This window comes from Pinus tabuliformis, chromosome 1_2 (assembly GCF_031772625.1).
Source record: "Pinus tabuliformis cultivar Carrire ecotype Pingquan chromosome 1_2, CPIR1, whole genome shotgun sequence".
Taxonomy (NCBI): domain Eukaryota; kingdom Viridiplantae; phylum Streptophyta; class Pinopsida; order Pinales; family Pinaceae; genus Pinus; species Pinus tabuliformis.
Genome location: NC_142298.1, coordinates 1,085,588,770 through 1,085,609,748, shown reverse-complemented (window position 1 = coordinate 1,085,609,748; position 20,979 = coordinate 1,085,588,770). Strand labels below are relative to the sequence as shown.

Here is a 20,979-nt window from a genome sequence, read left to right as displayed (position 1 = left end):
GAGCAGTTTGAAGAAGATGATGAGATCCATTGTCTGGAAGACAAAGGCAGTGCCTCCTTTTTGACCTTAGCTACCTATGAAAAGTCATTATTCAATGACCAGATCAGCCAAGAGTGGGATGGTGGAGTTGTTCTGCAAACTAATGATCATCACATATATGATCTGAGGTCGAAGATGAATAATGCCAAGGAAACCCTTGTTCAGAGAGCTACTGTCCCTGCGATACAGCAAGCTAATAAGCAAAAACAACTGGCAGTTGATCCCATCATCTTCAAAGCTCCAGCTCACGAGGTAAGTGGCCTTGACAAGTCTCATTCACCTTTCAGTTTTGAATCAGAAATTCAGAAGCTAAGCATACATATACCTCTGATTGAACTAGTGAATAATGAGTCCTTCAAGAGATCTATCCTCGAGGCCCTTGAGCCTAAAGCCATCCAAGCCTCCATTGACTATGTAAATCTGCAAGACGACAAACCAGCTGTTGTTCTCAGCCCAATGATTGAAAATTGTGATGACATCACCCCATCATTCTATGTCTATTTGACTACTCATGACAAAATCCTTCACAACTGCCTTCTGGACACAGGAGCCAGCCATAATCTAATGCCCAAGGCTGTCATGGATGAGTTGGGTCTTGACATTACCAAGTCTTATCATGACTTGTTTTCTTTTGACTCTAGAAAAGTGAAATGTTTGGGATTAATCAAAGACCTAGCCATCACCTTGTCTCAGCTGCCCATGAAGAGCATGATGATGGATATTGTGGTAGCAAATGTACCCCCAAGTTTGGCATGTTGCTTTCCAGAGGTTGGATCAAGAGATTAGGTGGAACATTGCAAAATGATTTGTCCTGTGCTATTGTCCCAGTTTTTGGAGGTGAGAGTAGGAGATTATACAGAAAAGCTCAGTTGGCTTATATTATCAGTGATGAAAAGAATCGCACTAATCATCCCATCTATGCTGCCGACACCGATTTTGGAACCTGTATTCTTCACATTGAAGAATCCCAGTTGGCCTCCATGCAAGTTAGGAAACCAGTTTGCCAGATCACAGAGGAATAAGACCCACAAATTTGGGACATGTTCTTTGATGGAGCTTGCTCTAAGGACGTTGCAGGGGCAGGTGTACTCGTGGTGTCCCCCACACAAGAATGCATTCATTTATCTTTCAAGTTAACTTTTTAGGTCACAAATAACATAGAAAAGTACGAAGCCTTGATATTGGGCTTAAATGCTACTAAAGAAATGGGCATCCAAAGTCTGAAGGTGTTTGAAGATGTAGACCTTATCATTCAACAGGTGAACAAAACTTTCCAAGCAAAGCATCCAAGGTTGAAAGCATACAGAGATGAGGTATGGAATCTCAAGGGTTCTTTTAATAATTTCAACATTTCTTACATCCCTAGAATGAAGAACCAGCTTGCTGATTCCCTTGTTGTGTCTGCTAGCATGTTTCCTAAATTGACTTATGAAGTTCAGGTGAAATATAGACCATCTCTGCCTGACAATGTCAAAAACTAGAAAGTTTTTGAAGATACAAGTCATTGATGAATTTTCTGAAATGCACATTGACCAAGAAAACGAAACCATTGAAGAATGCAACCAGTCCAAGCTAAAGGACGAGATTGGTCAAGATAGCATTGTTCAGCTGCCTAGTAACCATATACCCAAAGGATTGGTGCCCCTAGAGAAGTTGTTTGATCATAATGATGTACCTTATAAGCCTGCCAAAAAAGAAAATGAGTCTGCAGTTCATAGACATAATGTAGGGAGTCCAGCCCATCCAAAGTACATAAATCTGTCCACTCACTTGTCTTCTGCCCAAAGTTCCGAGTATTGCACCCTGATGAAACAATTTGCTGATATTTTTGCTTGGGAGTACAGTGATCTTAGGACCTATGACACCAACATCATTCAGCATAAGATTCCACTGGAGAAGAACACCATCCCTTTTAAGCAGAAATTAAGACCTATCAACCCTCTCTTATTGCCTTTGATTGAAAAGGAAATCAAGAAGTTGTTGGATGCCAAGATCATAGTTCCCCTAAGGTATTCAAAGTGGATAGCTAACCTTGTGGTAGTAAGAAAAAAGAATGGAGAAATCAGGGTTTGTGTTGACTTCAGGAATTTGAACAAATGCTCTAAAAAAGACAACTACCCCCTGCCTAAGATGGAACACTTGCTACAAAAAGTTTCAGGGGCTAGAGTCATGTCTTTCTTAGATGGATTTTTAGGTTACAATCAAGTTGTTGTACATCCAGAAGATTAGCAAAACAATGCCTTCACTACTCTTTGGGGCACTTTCATGTACTCTAAGATGCCTTTTGGACTGATGAATGATGGGGCTACTTTTCAGAGGGCCATGGACATAGCCTTTGTGGGAGAGAAGGACAAGTTTGTCATTATTTACCTTGATGACATAACAGTGTTTTCCAGCGGTCACAAGGACCATTTGCAGCATTTGAAGAAGGTGTTTCTAAAGTGCAGATAGTTTGGAATTTCTGTGAACCCAAAGAAGTCACAGTTTTCTCTAGAAGAAGGCAAACTTTTGAAACATATTGTTTTTGTTGAAGGTGTGAAGATCGATCCAGCAAGAGTTCAGGCAATTCAGACATTGTCCATCCCAAGGTCAAAAAGGGACATTCAATCTTTCCTGGGTAAGATTAACTTTGTTAAGAGGTTTATTCCAAACTTTGTAGAGCTAGTGAAGCACATCACTTCCATGCTAAAGAAAGGATCAGAGATAAAATGGACAAATGGTGCAAGAAGCTCTTTTGAAGCCATCAAACAAGCTATCATGAAGCTCCCACTTTAATCAATCTAGATTATACCAGGGAATTTTATATCTTCTCTTTTGCCTCTTATGATACACTTGCAGTAGTTCTATTGCAGAAAAATGATGAAGGTGTAGAGCACCCTGTGGCCCTTTTCAGCAAAACTCTGAGGGATGTTGAACTAAGGTATGACCTTAATGAAAAACAAGCTTATGTTCTCATAAAATCTTTAAAGGCATTCAAAATTTATATTCTGCATTCCAAAATGGTTGTGTATGTACCTTCAGCCTCAATAAAAGATGTCCTATCTCAGCCAGATATTGATGGAAAGAGAGCTAAATGGATTGCAAAATTCATAGACTTCAACGTAGAGGTGAAGCCCACCAAGCTTATCAAAGGCCAGGGCTTGGCTAAGCTTATGGCTGAGGAAAACTGCAGTTTGTTAGACATCAATTGCATGGGTTCAAATTCAGGTGGTGAGCAGACAGAAGAAGCAACAGAAGAGCAAGAGTAGAATCAATCTTTCGCTGAAAATCTAGCCACCTGTGAATGGTATTCCAGTATAGTTCATTTTTTGCAGAAGCTAGAAGTCCCTTCAGGGCTTAGCTCAAGTCAAGCCCAGACCATTAAGCTCAGATCAACCAAATTCTGCATTAATAAAAACCTGCTTTATTGGAGAGACCCATCAGGGATCCTCTTGAGATATCTAGACAAAGGACAATCTGTGGAAGTCATGCAACAGTTCCATTCTAGCATTTGTGGAGGGTATCATTATTGGAAAACCACAACCCACAAGATCTTGAGAGCTGGGTATTATTGGCCTACTCTGTTCTCTGATGTGTTTTTTTGTGAAGTCTTATGACAAATGTCAGAGGTTTGCAGGAAGACAACAACTAAAATCTCTACCCTTGAAGCTAGTGCACGCCAATGGTCCCTTCCAACAGTGGGGCTTGGACTTCATAAGTGAGATCAATCCACATTCTAGTGCCCAACACAAATGAATCTTGGTCGCCACTGATTATTTCACCAAATGGATTGAGGCTATACCCACTAAAAATGCTAATCATTAGGTTATCATAAAGTTCTTGAATGAGAATATTTTCACTAGATTTGGTTGCCCAACCAAACTAGTCACTGATAATGCAGTAGCTTTCAGAGCAGAAGAATTGGTAGACATGTGTGAATCCATGGGCATTCAATTGGTGCATTCTACCTCATATTATCCTCAAGGCAATGGCCTGGCAGAATCATCTAACAAGAGTCTTGTGAGGATAATCAAGAAACTGTTGGAGGACAACAAAAAGAGCTGGCATTCCAAGTTGAAGTTTGCACTGTGGGCTGACAAAGTTACCAATAAGAAGTCCATAGGAAATTCTCCATTTATGCTGGTTTATGGTGCTGATGTTGTTTTTCCTATCCAGTTGTTTCTCTCTGTGGCCAAATTCTTGCAAGAAGAACACGGTGAAGAGAATGACATGGTGAGGAGAATAAGTAACTTGGTTGAATTACAGCAGATCGGAGAACAACTGGTTGAGAAGTCAAGAATTCATCAGAAGAAGATCAAAGAAACCTTTGATAGAAAGGCAAAAATGGACAGTTTTCAGGTTGGTAACTGGGTTCTCAAATGGGATGCATTCAAGGAAAAGAAGGGCAACCATAGTAAATTTGATACTTTATGGACATGACCATTTGTCATTGTTCAAGTTCAAATGAACAATACTTTCATTCTGCACAATTTGGAGGGGGAAGGTGCTTTTGATGGCCCAATCAATGGCCGATTTTTGAAACTTTACTTCATATGAGGCTTTAAGGCCTTAATATTGTAATAGGTTTTTTAGTTTTTGTTTTCTATACAAATAAACTCCATGCCCAATGGAACACTAGGAGATAAGTTTGTTTTGGTTGTTACTGGACTGGCAGTAATCTGCAGTTCTTGAAACCTCACAGGGAGGCTTTCATCCCCAGAAGGAGCCAGTGTTAGCTCTAAGGTGCAGTGCTGCTATTTTGAAGACTAAATGAGGGAAATGGTCTATTTTCAGAACACATGAAAACATGCACTAATGCGCAAAAGCCCCTAAAAACCATATCTTTCGTCCATATGCGCCCCTTTGGACATTTCTCGAGGTCGTCCCATACCTTTGTGTCCCCCGCGGTTGATCTTCCCACTGATCTGATGGTCCACACTTCATCCGACCAACGTTATACACTCACCCACTTCGACCAATCACCACCGTTAGATCATTTTTGCCAAATCTAACAGCGATCGCGCATATCACTCGGGCAAACAAGAGAGAGGGATAATTTCCTGATAAAGTGGTTTCCTCTCTCTCCTTCGCTGCTACGTGGCGCTCAATGAATGGAATTAGGCGGGCTTCGACCTTTAACACTTACCACCCAATGACCGTCCGATATAAACCATTTCTGTTCGAGTAAACCACTCCCTGGCGTTATCCTTCGAGCACCTCCTCCGCCCGATAGTCGTTCGATCTACCCATCTAAGATCTGACGACTCGAACTTATTCCGCTCCTGCCACGACTTCAAGCCTCTGGTGATTGATCTCCTCTGCCCATTCCTCCCGATCCAACGACCCCTGTACCCCACTTCCCACCAGTCACCCAGGGAGGAAATTTGTTGGCTTTGTCAGTGTTTTTGACAGTCAGACAGTTGAACTGAAATAACAGAATGCATGGCCGAAAGGGGAAAAACAACAGCACGATGCAGCCGAACCAATAGAAATGATCATGGAACATCGCTAGCACGAGTGAACCACCTGACAACGCGGCGAAATTACCAGAATTTGATTACCGTGTTTGTTAGAAACAGAGCTCTCTGAGCTCATGTTTGTCTAGTTATGGCATCAAGTAGTTAGAAGACAGAGGGGATAGATTAAGACATCTCGAGCCTCAGAGAGTTTGAGAGTATTGTAAAAAGCCTATAAATGGCTGAAAATTCGAGGTAATAGGGGTTCAACTTTTGGAGATTGTGGATACTCTGTTCCTCCCAGCGTCTCATCTTCATTCCAGTAATACAAGCTTCTTTTGTTGTTACATGTTCAATTGCCATCTTCTCCTCTGTTTTAAGCTTACACTTGAATAAGTTATTCACGTTTTCTTCTGTGTCTAATACCAGATAACTGTCATCTTATCTCTGCATTGATAAATTAGATTGGCAAGCTTCATTTACTTTTTGTAGCTAGCCATTCATATGTGTTTATGTATGTATATGTTGGTACAATCAAGATTCTCCATCTATTCATTGAATCTATAAACTATTGAGCATTAGTGGTCAAAAGCCTTGTCAAGCTGAGGGTGTTCATGCATGTCTTGAGTGAAAACAAAGTTGAAACAGTCATCTGACTTGATCCAAACCCCAATCCATTCCAGTAGTTCAGAGAACGATATTGACGATTTATATGTTTCCAGGCATCTCCGAGGTACAACCTAGGAGAATTTCCTGGAGTGCTAACAGGTCCAACGTCGGAATTTTTATCCAAAATATAGCATATATTAGGCACAACTTGCACTAAACCAAAGAGTAGCATTCAACACATTACTTGTTTCGATGGGACCAATCTTGCTTCCGTTGTTTTTGATGCAGTGTGTTCTTACACACTGCCACAACTTTGTCCATGATATAATCCTAGCACAACATTTGTGCTCAGCGTTTGATGATATGCCCTACATGCACATATGCATTCTAAGGTATCGAGGTTGAAAGAATGGAAATGATGCTAAGACAAACATAGCAACTATACCCTATCTTCTACCAACAATATAGACACCACACATCCTATCAGAGATCGATGAAAAGATGGCACAAAGAACTCATTGGTTTTAATTAGAACATTATTGTGCTCTAATGGGTATTAGTTCCCTAGGACATTATTGAAGCTACAATAATACTTGATATTGATTTAAGTGCATTATGAGATTGTGCATGAGTCTTTAAATAAGAATATTTGCATCACACATTTGTTAAAAGAGAACAATTTTTTTTATAAATCAAATTGGTTTATATATTACAATAAATTTAGGAAATGTAGTTTGTATTGCCAAAGCAGTTTATCGATTACAATAAACTTATGATATATAATTGGTAATGCCAAAGCATAAAGATTGGTATACCTCATGAATAGTATCCAAGATCTGTGTATTCTTGATATATCATGATGACAAGTCTTTTAATGAGTTGTAGGTCTCACTAAAATTGTGTTTATTTAAAGACCTAAATAAACAAACAATTTTATAAATTACTCTCAAACCATTTTCGGTATGTCACTAAATGAATGCTCAATAAATGTTTGATGAAGACCATGTACAACTCTCTTAGACCATTTTCAAAATGGCAGTGAATGAACTCTCAATTAATGATTCATGAAAACCATGAACAACTCTCTAGCCATTAGGTGTTTTATGAAGACCATGTGTGACTCTCAAACCATTTTCAGTATGGCATTAAATGAATGTTCAAAAAATGTTTGATTAAGACTATGTACAACTTAAACTATTCTGAAAATGGCACTAATGAACTCCCATTGAGTGCTTCATGAAAACCATTTACAACTCTCTAGCCAATTGGTGTTTTATGAAGATCATGTGTGATTCTCACGATTTCAAAAAATAAACAATAAACAATAAATTTTAGCTACATAACCCCAAAAGGAAATAAATCCCTTCTAAAACATATCACATGAATATTGAATCTTAGATTATTCTATGATCTTAACCAAGTTTTAGCTATGCCTATTAAATTAATACATAAACCTTTCTATATTGTAAAAATACTTTTAAGAAACATGTATAAAACCATTTTCGATTTCCTTTCTTTCTATATTGTAAAAATACTTTTAAGAAACATGTATAAAACCATTTTCGATTTCCTTTTTCAAATTTTCATTCATGTCTTGTAATTTTGTTTTTATTTTAAGTTTTAACATAATATTTGTACAAGTTTATTAAACTGATGAGGGCAATTTACATGCTAAAGAAAATGTTTATATTTATTTATTTATTTTGTGATTAGTAAAATTGGCAAATAGGTTGGTTTTATACTTGAGTGATATAAGGTTCATGCCATGCCATGCCACTACCATTATAACCACTAAGTGCACCATACTACCCCTAACATAGACACGTAGATAAGTAGGGGCTTGAACCAAAAACTTCATAATCTTAATATAACATGCTTTGCTAAGTGATCTATACCCCAGAAGCTAAAATAAAGAGTTATATTGTTTTATATAACCTTTGGAATTGTTCTAAATACTTATATTGTTTTACGTAATCTTTGAAATTGTTCTAAGTTTAAACATATAATGTGTACTAAGTGACCTATACCCCAGAAGCTAAAACATCTTTGGAATTGTTCTAAATTTAAACATATAATGTGTACAACTTTATTAAATTAATGGACACAAATTACATATCAAACCGAAAATTCCAATTAACAATCAATTCAACCAATAACTAAAATCAAGATGTAATCCTAAACTACAAGACCCCTTATTATGCATTTCCATTCATTTACATAATCTTACACATCATTTATATAAATTTAAAATTATTAACCAATACAACAACTAAAATCAGAATGTATTCCTAAACTTCAACCATATCCCTTATTAGACATTTTTATTCGAGTTTCATTATCGTGCACGTTTAAACATATCATTTATATATTATTATTAAATTTGTAATCACCAATTACACACTAGGGCAAGGGCGCAAATTACTAATATAAGACTTGTCTAGCTATTGAATTGGCAACCCGTATTAAACATATCATTTATATATTTTTATTGAACTTGTAATCACCAATTACACACCAGGGCAAGGGCTCAACTTATTAATATAAGACTATCACACCCTGAAGATGAACTACCGTCGCTGGTTCGAAACGTCGATCTAAATAAAATTAATACAATGAATCCGGAAGAAGATCTACACAAATTTGAAGATCGCAGAAACCTCAAAGACAAGATATAAGACTCGTCTAGCTATTGAATCAACAACCCGTATAAGACTCGACAAAATTTTCCCTCCATTTTCCCTTTCCCTCCACATGATCTCCAAAAAAAAATCAATTTTTGAGGCCTCCACAGGGTTTATGCGGGCCATATACAATTTTTCACTCCGCATGATCTCCCAAAAAAAATCAAATTTTGAGCCTCCACAGGTCTTATGCAGGTCATATACAATTTTTCACGGGTTCAATGAGGGTATTATGCAGGTTTTCGCAGGTATGGGTAGAAACCATGAGTTCTATCCAAGTGACCCGCCTCACTATAAAACTTGTCAAAACCCACGGGTACTCGCGAGTTTTATAAATTCGTGCTACACTGACTAAAATGGAGTTGTCTTTAGCGTGACTTTTTGGACTTTCCGATGTCAAAATCCGGTGGACAAATTTGAGGTGAAATCTTGATTTGTGTTATTTAAATTAGTTTTTTCATTGTATATATGGATTCAACACCCTGGAAAACCTCTAAAGCACTTCGATTGCACAGGATTACCCATCAAGCTTGTGACTTCAATAAATTCCTGCCAGATTTTAGAGAAATTTGACCAGAAAAACCCACTGTAAACTTCCAAAAAATCGTACTAAAGACAACTCCAACTAAAATTACTAATCAATGTATTTTCCTCAACACGAGAATGTATTCCTAAACTCCAATCATATTGTTTGTTCATATATATGAATGAAGAACGTGTCGAATTTCCTCTCTCTTTCTTTGTTTTTCTCTAATACATTCCTTCGCTTTTCTCTCATGCCTTCCTCCCCTCTAGCTGCTCCAAATATCCAAATCTTGCCAGCCATATCGAAGAGCGAGCTTCTTACCATTCCTTCAAAAAATTTAAAACTTCTTGAAAAGATAAACGTTCTAAAATACATTTTAATTGTTCAGCCCTATCTCAGAAGATGAGATATCCACCGTAAAAACACATTCAGTCTAAGAACTACCACTTCCAATGGGCAGGGCCTATCATTTCCGCATGGGCAGAGATGAGCTAATCAGCTCTTTTTTGGTTCATCCTCACTGGAGAGGAGAATTTGGAACATGTCCCAAGTTACAAATAGTATTCATTATTATACATAAGCCAATATCCTCGAAGAGAACGTGGGCACGCCAACATGGACACTGCAAACCTCGGCACCTAATAAGTGCATAGAAAGTGGAGAGAGTAGAGAAAAATAGGTATATTTAATATAATAACTCACAACAGTGTATAATATAGATGTATTAGATAACCCCTCATTTCAGCTACCTCGATGGGGTGTATTCTTTAGAAATCTACTAGTCAACAATGAAAGCTTGAAATTTTCCAAAGTTTACAGCCCAAGCAGTAAGTCCAAAAGGATAGTATCGGTTTGTGGCGCTAGAAAATGCTGAAGCATAATGCCAAAATAAACAAAAGGAGCTGCTATTCATAAAACTAAATTTTATGTCCCAGGAGGCAATGTACCACCATGTAGCTTATAAGCCTGTATAAGTTGCATATTCAAACGTTAGTCCCTCTATTAATGAGAACATTAGACGAAATACTTGCCTCACATCTACTGAATCTGTAACCCTAGGGGACCGTATTTCAAACTTTAATAACTTTGACAAGTTCTATTTCTTTATTCCTCATCTTTAAGAGGACTCCTAAAGGCAGGAATTACCATCTACCTTCGACAACTATTATCTCACTGATCTTCTCAAGATTCCCGTTCCAGCCTCCAGGCCTATTTGCAACTCAACTGATATGTAAGAAATTATCTAGCTGATATTATGGTCCAAGTGTCGAAAAGTGTGAGTGTGAGCGTATCCACAAAATTGATGTATACAAGATTTAAGCAACATTCAACCAAGAATAATACCAACATGAAAGGTGATAGTCTGAGATCTTGAAAAGAAATTGGTTATCTTTATCAGCAGCGTAACTACAAAATTAGGTTTGTTCGGGAACTCTGCAAAGAGAATCCAACGGTTATGGTACAAGGAAAATACTGTGACAGGACTGATACCCTTTCAAGCATAATATATGCAATACCATCCACATTTATGCCGTTCATTTAGAAGGCGTCTGAATTGCACACATTCCACATGGAACTCTCCTCCTAAGATCTGCATAATTTACATCGACTGCTGTCTCCGACAATGGCATCATTATCTCTGTCCCTAATCAATAACAAGTAAATGACATAAAAGCATTTAATATAATTTATATAAGAAGTGAAAAGAGAAAGGAAGAATTAAGTTGTTAACTAGATGGTGAATAACACAATCCCAATACCTGAGAGACATCTGATGAAGATTTCAAAACAGAGTCAGGTTTCCCTTCAGACGAGGCTTCTAGACTTCTGGCTTCTGATTTCTCATTAGAATAACTGCAGGCAGTGGACTCAATGAGATATACGTATAAATAATAAAACCTTCTAATAAGTTTTGAAAAAGGAAAAATGCTTGTTTTATTTATAAATGATACTAGAAGCTTACGTTGAAAGGATGGTAACCCAGATAAGTTCAACACAATCCACCCACAGTAACCTTTGTTCCACAGGTACAACACCATACGTTATTAAGTGTGCAAAAGGCCACAACTTCCAACCTGCCTGTGAAACAAACAAATCATTTTCAGCTCCAGCTTACTAAATGACACAAAATGTGTGCCACTGTATTAACCTTCCAAGAGAAGAAATAACAGTGGGTATAATAATATTAATATCTATCTTAAACCCATACGCAAAATGCCAGAGGGTAATAGGCTTCATACTTCAGAATACTAGACAATATCTACTAACTTGCACTTAAAGGTAAAAATGTTATCACTTACTGTCAAAAGCGGCCAAAAGGTAGCTTTCAATTCACCAAAAATATTGACTGGCGACTCAAACCGCAGCAAACCCAATGCTGTGAAATAAATACTGTTCCAGATTGCAGCCCATATAGTTTGGTCAAATGCCACTTTTGCTGGAACTACCCACCAACCCTGGAAAGGAAAGAGGGCCTGTATAACGATAAAGGGTTGTCAAACGCCTGTTTGTAAGGGCCAAAAAAAAAGGATTCAAATTAAAATAAGTGCCACCTGGTGAGAATGTCAAAAGATGGAAGCAGGTCTTACCTCACAAAGATGGTAATAATAATGTGACAAAGAGCCATGAAGGGAAAACCCGACAAAGCCAGATCTGATCATCCGGATTCGATTGAATTCAAAAAGCTGCTTGCCTTCATAGCACTATCAATACATCAAGATAATTATTAGTCTCTAATATGTATGTCTACAAGACAAAAAGTTTGATATGAAGAATGCACCAATTACAAAATTCCTTACTGCTTGTCACTTAAGATGCAAATATATTTATAATCTGTTACCTGAGCAATCCAATCTCCCAAGGAATAAACAACCCCACTTATCACCATCTTTGCCAACACAGGATTGGTTTTCAAGGCTTCTTCATAAGCAGTCCAATTGTGCACAGGTGCATATCTGACAATCTCATAGAGGGTCCATCCCTGACAATAACAATATCAAATCAGTTAGAACATGAAAATATCTAATTTGAGGAAGCAAAGTGGACCATCAAACAATGTTTTCTTAAGGCAGAAAACAACAGGCATTGTAGTAAATCTAGTAGATAAAAGATGAAAGATAAACCCTTAACTTCAGAATAGTAAAATGCATCCACACAATGATAAACCACAAGAATTTAGAGAGAGCACTTAAGGTTGGGTTAACACCATCAATTACTCCTTATGGAAGGTATCACTCTAAAAGTCATGCTTGCTACAATACAATTGTCAATATACCCAATATAATGATACTCACATATATATACTTTCTCATAAATAACCTTGGGGTCTATGCCAACTACCCTTCATTATTATCCCCACTCACTACCTAGTGGGCCTATTCCATGCTTATGGCCACATTACATTAATTATTCCCCTTTGGTACCACCTCCCTAAGTACCCTAATATTATGTTATTCATCATCCCTAGGTACCGTACAGACATAGTTTAAATGCCTATAAAAATGTCAGGAGTCATCTTGCTCTTTTGGAATATAGTTAGCGAACTGAAATAACATGCTATAAAAAAATATAAAAATTTTAAACATGTCAGGACTGAAATTACAAAGTTATTTTTTTAACAGCTAAACAGATTATGTCATCTTCTGGAGGGTAGATAAGCATGGCAATACTAACTTCCTTATTGCCACTTTGCAATGAAAGTACGCACACCACTAATATGAAAGAGCTTTAGAATCTCCCGAAAAACATGTTCATTAATAATTACGTAAATACTTGTAACGAAGAGTTTTCTCCATAATGCCACAACTGTCGGAGTTCTAATAAAAACATTAGCAACATCCACACAATATCAAACATCCCTCAAGGCCTCATACATACAATATCAAACATCCCTCAATGCCTCATACATATCTCACCAACCTAAAGGACCGCAAGAACATGGACAAAATTTATACTCCAATAAAACATTTGAAGAAAAAAGTATTTCTGAATACGAACCCCTTTGTTTTCAGTAATATTCAGCATCAACTTCATTTCCTCTCTGGAAATGTGTTTATGGCCAAATTATAAACTTTGACCTCAATGCTCCAACATTAAATTCAGAATAAAAGTTATTCGGATAATTTACTCTTCTACTTTTCTCAATCAACTTTCTAAAAGCTGCAAGTCTGAAACTTTAAGGTGTCCGTCAGCCATGCAAATTTTTTCATCCTCAAGAGTCAATAGTATACCTCCTATAGAACCATTTTGCTTGTTCATTGCAACTCTCGTTACTAGAAATTATATGTGAATGTCTTACATTTCATGCACCTTCACTTCCTACTGATTTCCAGTTGGGATACTAATATTCAAATTTGAAGATTACTGACTGGCATCTCATAAAAAGATAAGGGCTTATTCTGTAGTGGGTTATGGGTAAAAAATGCCAAATGATTCATTTCTTGCACTATTCATGAAAGTTAGAAGTAACATAACAGCATTGAGAGATCCACCCTAAGAAACAAACATTATTTGTAACAGTCCTCCAATACTTCACCTACACAAGCACTAGAGAGCTACAGATCCTTTAATAACTTCAGCATGCATATGCACAAGGATGTTATTTGACTGTGAACCAAAATTCCATTATTGAAACACACAGTTGCACTAAAAGTCTAAAAAACTGTTTTCTACAAACATAACTTGTATTTAAGGGTTTCATGTAAAATAATGTTTTCTCAGTTTTTTTGGATATTTTTGCCTTTCGTTGTACAAATTAGAACTTATTTTTTACTTTATGCATGCATCTCTTAGTCTTCTCTCTCTAAAAGTTTCACTACATGCCCTGACATTTTGCCGCAAACACTACATGCGCTCACACACATACACAGACTTCACAGATGCATACACAGCAAGACATCATGGATATAACATTTTTAATTTATCAAATTAACATATTATTCTCTAACTATCAATGTTCCGCCGAGTTTCCAGGATGGGGAAGCGTGGGAGTGGGAATACGCACAAGGGGGACGTATATAAGCAAACCAGAATCTAGGGAAATTTCAGGAAAACGGGGGACATCGGAGTCATGAAAATTATAAATTATTAAAAAAAAGATCCCAACAATATGTCAATAACTAAATAGTAAATCTCAATAATTATGAAATGTACATCTAAATTAAAATACATCATTTCACATTAGACTATTATGAATTATCATTTCTGCAGTGTTCCATCTAAATTCATCATTTGGCATTATGCAAGGTGCATCTAAATTAAATTCATCATTTGACAATTGAAATTATGCAATGCACATCTAAAAGTAAATTCACCATACGACAATGACATTATGCTTAAGTCTAAAATAATGTTATCAGAACCAGACCAGTGATCGAACCAGTAGAACTAGGAAGCGGTAAAAAAACTGGACCAAAAAACTGGTTAACCAAAAACACATAAAATTTCAAATTTTTAAGAAAGACATATATAGTCATGTGCATCCATATGAATCCAAACCATTTATACACAAATAAGATAGCATGTAAGGGTGCACATAACCTAAATAGCACCGAGTGCAATACATCTCTAAAACCAAAAATACATCAACAAACAAGCTCCAAATGTCCACTAGCATCCAAAAAACTGTTACAACAAATACCTACATATCATCGAAATCATTGCGTATATTGGGATGTTCGTCATAATTATCACCCTCTAAGCATTAAAATAAGATAGAAAAAGCATAGCATGTCAAGTCAAGATTTTGTTTGGGTGATGGGCACTTTTTTTAGTTGGCTCATAATAGAGGAGTTCTACAACCAATGCCACTAGCATCAAGGTACATAGAGGGCTTGGTGCTTTTGATTAAATACTAGTTCCATATCCTCATACATTACAAAATCGAATCGAGCGTTGCAATCCCCCCAATCCTGAAATCCTGGAAAACTGTTAAGCTTGCTGGATTTTGAGTGAGATTTCAAATTCTACTTTCTCCATATGAAATCCAGTAAGGTCAAAGCCACTCTCAAACATCCTAAGTCATTTCATGGTAATGTTAAAAATTTAAGTAAAATGATACTTTTACTTTAAGAATTTAACATTACCATGAATTGCATAGCATTAGTAGGACAATATGGGCAAATACTAGGTTTCCCCGATCATAAATCATTGTCTTTTCAAAAAAAAATTGCATTCAAAGGGTCCTTCGCAGCAATGGACAAAACCGTTGTCGCCCTGCGTCCCCTGCCCCCCTACAAGGGAAACACATTTCCTCACCGGGGAAAAGTTTCCCCAGCATTTCCCCAAAAGGGGGACCTGGGGAAATGTTTCCCTAGGAGATTCCCTGTCCCGGAAGCGTGGGGGCGTGCTCCCCACCCTGAGGGACGCATCCCCGTGGAACACTGTTGATTATATGCATATCATTCTGATATCATTTGAACAACATTCAATATTGTTTTACAATTATTCTAGTTATTCTATATGTGTTACACATGCCTGGGAGAGGACTTCAAGTGGATGGACTGCTAAATGCAAGTCACACATATGAATACGTGTGACATGATCATCCACAATTTATGTGTCTGGGTCTGTGCCATGCATATTCTTGCTGGTTAGGACCCAAGCCAATTTTTAAAATTTATATCCTGCATCATATTTACCCCCAAGAAAGTACCACCTATGAAAACTTGATCAGCTTAATCAGCCCTTTCACATTAAATATGTAGAAGTACTTAATTTTATTTTTCAACCCAGTAAAATAAGAAGCTTTTGGAGGGGGAGAAGAAGATTAGAACACACTATCAAGAAAGTAACACATGATATATAATGATTTGTAAATAACATTGATAAAATGTTATCATGGCAATTATTCAATGCTAGTCTCTGCAAGTATTTACCAATAAAAAGAAAGTGGCCTCGCAAGAGAAAAAGAGCTCTGTATTACTAGGAACTGCATATTGTGAGGATAGTATCTGAATTTTCTCTCTTACTTTATTTTTGCATTTCAAATCTCACCTCACATTAGAAAAGCCTCTGAAAACAACAGAATCTTTGGCATCAAATCACTAATGACTCCTATACAAGGCATCCCCTTTCAGGATTTGTAATGTATCTTGATATTTCATGAAAAGGAAAACTCCTTGTTTCTCATAAGAAACACAAACTTTAGCTATTTGCAAAGTTCAAATTTTCACTTCTAAATGCAGTCTCTCTTTTTTTGAACTCTTACGTTTCATATCTGGTCCTAAAGGAAAAATGAACTGCCCCCTACAAGGATGACAAACTGTAGATTTTTGTACCTATATACTTTTAGTATTTTACCTATGGCATCTTGTTTTTTTGTAATCATTTGTCTTTTGAAGTTTTATACAAGAAGAGAGAAATTCATTTGTCACTTCCCAAAAACTGAAGAACTTTTGTCCTTTGTGGCTTCCATGTAATGCAGCCCTTCTTTAATTCAGTTTCTTATGCACATATCCATCTCTCCCATTGATGAGGAAAAATGATATTGATACATATTCCCACAAACAAAAGAATTGTTGGTGTTTTATAACTAAAGAAATCTACACACAGCAGCTCCTTTCCTTAGACAAGAAAATGCAGATTTTTGCATCCAGAATTTTATTTAATCAAAGAACTATTTTCTAGGTTGCAGTTTTCATACTTACAAAAAAGATGGGCAATCCCTATCAAAATCTTTATATGCTGCACTCATCATTGAGGAAATTAGCCATGAAATCAAGTGTCGTTACTTGACTAGCGGGTAATAAACAAGCTCAAAAATGAATCAGGATGGATGTCAACAGCAAGAATGACCACTAGGAAGAAAAGAAAATAATAAAACAGAAATAAAAAATCTTTATAAAATCCCATAAACATAATTGCAAATTACTAGGCACTCAAATTCAATCAATATAACACAACTGTAAAACAAAAGAAAAAGTACCAAATACCCAGTTGACGAGCATCTAAGAGAATAATATAAACTCCAAACACTAATATGAGAATCGGAAGAGTAACATTCAAACTTGAAGGTGATATTCAATCACTAAACGGTCATGCAAAGAAAAATATATGTAAAACAAACAATATTAATAGATGAAATTAAGCAACAGAAGTCGAATTCTCTAGCAAAGGTACAGCAATCATAATATGTATCGAAATGCTATTGAATTTAGCAGCAAAGGAGCTATGGTCCTCTGATCAGAAATCAAGATAGCTTATTAGACACAGCAAGCCAAGAATGAAAAGGAGAAGGTAACAATGCATCTATAATTGTAGTTAACAATCTGGGCTAGGAAGAGCAGACAAACTAAATTGCAATAGAATGAAGAAACAGAACTAATCATAGCATAAAACCTCTTCAAATTTAAAAAGACCAGACCTCAAAAATGATCAAGACTGGAGCGGATCAAAATATTTGTACAAGATGATCTCATATTCCAAGAAAACAGTCCGATAATGAAACTAAGTACAAAAATCTGAAAGCAGTACAACTCACAAATGATTACAGAGAAAGGGGATGTAATTAAAGCGTTCAAAAATTGAGGACAAAGGATATCAGAATAAAGTAAACCGCACCGACAAAAAACAATAGATAATACCAAATACAAGCAATGCTTTGCAATAAGTGAAACCAACCGATTAACCGAGGGAAATAAATTTAGAATTGCAAAAGAAGGAAAAACCCAAATAACTACTTATCAAAAAATAAAACAACCAGAAAAGTAAAGTTGTGAGCCATTCACAGAAGTAATTACGAAGTGCCAAATTAAATCCCAATAAGCCAATCTGGTCTGCAATATTAGGATGACGTAGAACTTCATAATTTCCATTTATAAAATTTACTCCAGAACAAAGCACTCAGACGAATCCAAAAAGCAATTCAGTGATAAACTTTTCAAAATTTAAAGAAAAGGGGGGCGGGGATGAATCAGACTCACATGCCAGTAATCATGGTCTATGGTGAGCATCTTGGTGACAAGAAAAGATCCAGCAGCAAATACAACAGCGGCATTGATAGCCCTGTCAATATGCGTCATCTCCTCCGTTTTTTCTGCCGTAGAAACTGGAGAACCAGAGCCAATCTGCATTTGGGCACCAGCAGTTTCTAATGATAACCCTCCGTCTGCGTTGAATCCTCCAACCTGACTTGTGGGCCGCTTCTCCATTTCCTGAGACATGAACCCAACACCTTCTTGCTGGTCTACGGTATCATTGCTTTTTACAGGAATAACATCTAGGTCATCTGCTAATGATCTTGTTTCCCAATTTCTCTTACAATTCAAAGCTGGACCCCTTATACCCAATTGACATTTTCTGCCCGCATGCTTTGGCCTGTTCGGTTTCAAGACGTTCAGAGAAGAATTTGAGAGCCCTTGTACAGAGTACACGGTCCTATTGGTCTGGCTATTGAAATCTATTGTCTGTTTTGTTATTCTCTGCGCTGTTATGGTGGTTAAAGAAGCCATTGTAAGAGGCTATAGCACTGAAATTACAGAGAAATGCTAACAATAGCGATCAAGATAACCTAAAAACAACGAGGAACTGCAATTCAAATGGGCCTGAATTCAGCTATCCTGTCAAGAATAGCCACACAAAAGAGATTATTTTGATCGAATTACGTACTATCTAGCCAAAACAACAACACCCAAGAAGATTTTCACTAAGTGCCTGCGCTGAAGGGCCTTACAAAAGGCCTAAGGCTAAGAAGTACAACCCCTCCTGATGCAAAAAGGAATAGAAAGCAACAGAGGCCCTTGGGAATAAATAGGAACGATTTTCAAAGCCCTGGGGCGGGATTCCTCGATCAAATACGTAATTAGGGTCAATAATCGAATGGATAATGAGGAAAAATATTCATTTGAAGGTGTGGCAATGGTGATCCTGGAGCAAATCTGCTTTGAAGATGTGGCAATGGTGGTCTTGGAGTTGTCTATCCTTTGTTTGGTTGAAGGATGATCGTGGCCATAGGAATGGCCGTGTGGACCAGAAATGACCTCCCCTTATGGAGGCGTATGTCTACAATTCTTCCATTAGGATTGATGGGGAAGTGATTGTCAGTTAGTGCAATCTATGTGATATGTTCACAAGGGATTCATTAGGTGGAGTCGATTTCACGCTATTCTAGAATTCTCTGGCAATTTCAATGTCCTTGCCACGCAGATTTCATTGACAATTCAGCGGAATTTGCCGACAATCTTATATGTAGGCGAACATAACCCTAAAGGGCAGACTGTGTGGCTATCTTGATACCACCGTATATCCATGTGTTCAGATTTCCTTCACTGGTTAAGAGGAAGAGCGGAATCATTTGACTTTATTAATTGTGCTTATTTTTCATCAATATTGTGGTTGGGATTCTCAAAATGGTTGATAATATGATTTTCTTACAAATTTATTTACATTGCTGGATATAAATGTATATTTTGTTTTTAGTAGCCCAATATTTTATGAAACTATTGGTTCTATTGTTGCTGAAAATGAAGAAAAAATATATATAATTTGAAAAAAATCATTTCAAATGGATAAAGTGATAGACATTGAAATGTTAACATTATATAATTTTAACCAGTCATCTTCTTTTGCATAGGTAAAGATTAAAAAATTTTATTTTATAAATATTTAGTTAAGAAAGTGAAAAATGGAAATTATGTAAAAGTGCATTTTTTTTCAATAGGTAAAAGTGCATATGAGGATGGCTAGTGAAAGGTGGGTGAAATTGTGTATTTGATGTTTAAAAAACTAAATTATATATTTATATTATAAAATAAAATTGCATATGAGGATGGCTAGTAAAATGGGGATGAAATTGTATATTGTTGTTTTGAAAATTAAATTATATATTTATATCATAGAATTAAATTTAAAATGTGTTAATCAATTATTAATATTTTAGTATATGGTATTTTAATTTTTTTACCTATAACATGTTGTCGTTTAATTTTTTTACCTATAACATGTTGTCGTTTAGAGATAGTAGAAGTAATCTCAAATACTCAATGGTATTTTAAAATATTTTGTTTTGAGATAGTAGAAGTAATCTCAAATACTCAATGGTATTTTAAAATATTCCATGTGTGGTTTGGTTTAAACATGGTAGAAGTAATTTCAAATACTCATATTTTATACGTTACAATATGGGTCTTATTTTAAGTAGATTATTAGGTTATAATATGGTTTCTATTTTAAGTGGATTATTGTTTTATTTGTAAAATAAAATGTTGATGTGTAGTAAATGGTATCATGAATTATTATGTTATAATATGGTTTTCATTTTAAGTGGATTATTCTTTTATTTGTAAAATATGGTTTTCATTTTAAGTGGATTATTGTCTTATTTGTAAAATAAAGTGTTGATGTGTAGTAAATGGTAGGTTCAATTAAAATGTATATTTTTAAAAGTTATAAAATCTTTTTGAAAAGCAAATACACATTTTCATATAAAAACACACTTCAATCTACACTCTACAAATGCACATACTTATTAATAAAAATCAATCAATTTTTATTAACACCATAATTTAACTAGTCTCTTATTATCCCTGTAGTAGGCCAGGGGATATTGCATTTAGTTTTTGGTCAAACCCATATTAGTTTGGGTTCGACCAAAAAAATTTGTAAAATTTCTATAGTTGAACATTACAAATTGGAATTTATTATTTAAAAAAAAATATTTTTCTTTAATTTGATTGGTTGTTAAATTGAACAT

At 36.1% G+C, this 20,979-nt stretch overlaps 1 protein-coding gene across 2 annotated transcripts; it reads right to left on the bottom strand.

The window, feature by feature from the left end:
• Positions 1-10,661: 10,661 nt before the first annotated feature.
• On the bottom strand, positions 10,662-19,222 carry LOC149209936 (uncharacterized). Of its 2 annotated transcripts, none has more exons than XM_089396553.1 (7): positions 18,212-19,222; positions 12,130-12,270; positions 11,879-11,992; positions 11,591-11,764; positions 11,254-11,369; positions 11,051-11,144; positions 10,662-10,929 (listed from the first exon to the last, which is right to left on the bottom strand). In XM_089396553.1, the coding sequence occupies exons 1-7, from the start codon at positions 18,737-18,739 to the stop codon at positions 10,924-10,926; spliced, it is 1,173 nt and encodes a 390-aa protein (XP_089252679.1). In that variant the 5' UTR covers positions 18,740-19,222; the 3' UTR covers positions 10,662-10,923. The 2 variants fall into 2 exon arrangements, with proteins under 2 accessions (XP_089252679.1, XP_089252677.1); XM_089396551.1 differs by having other exon boundaries at positions 10,662-10,935; positions 18,212-19,218.
• Positions 19,223-20,979: the final 1,757 nt, after the last annotated feature.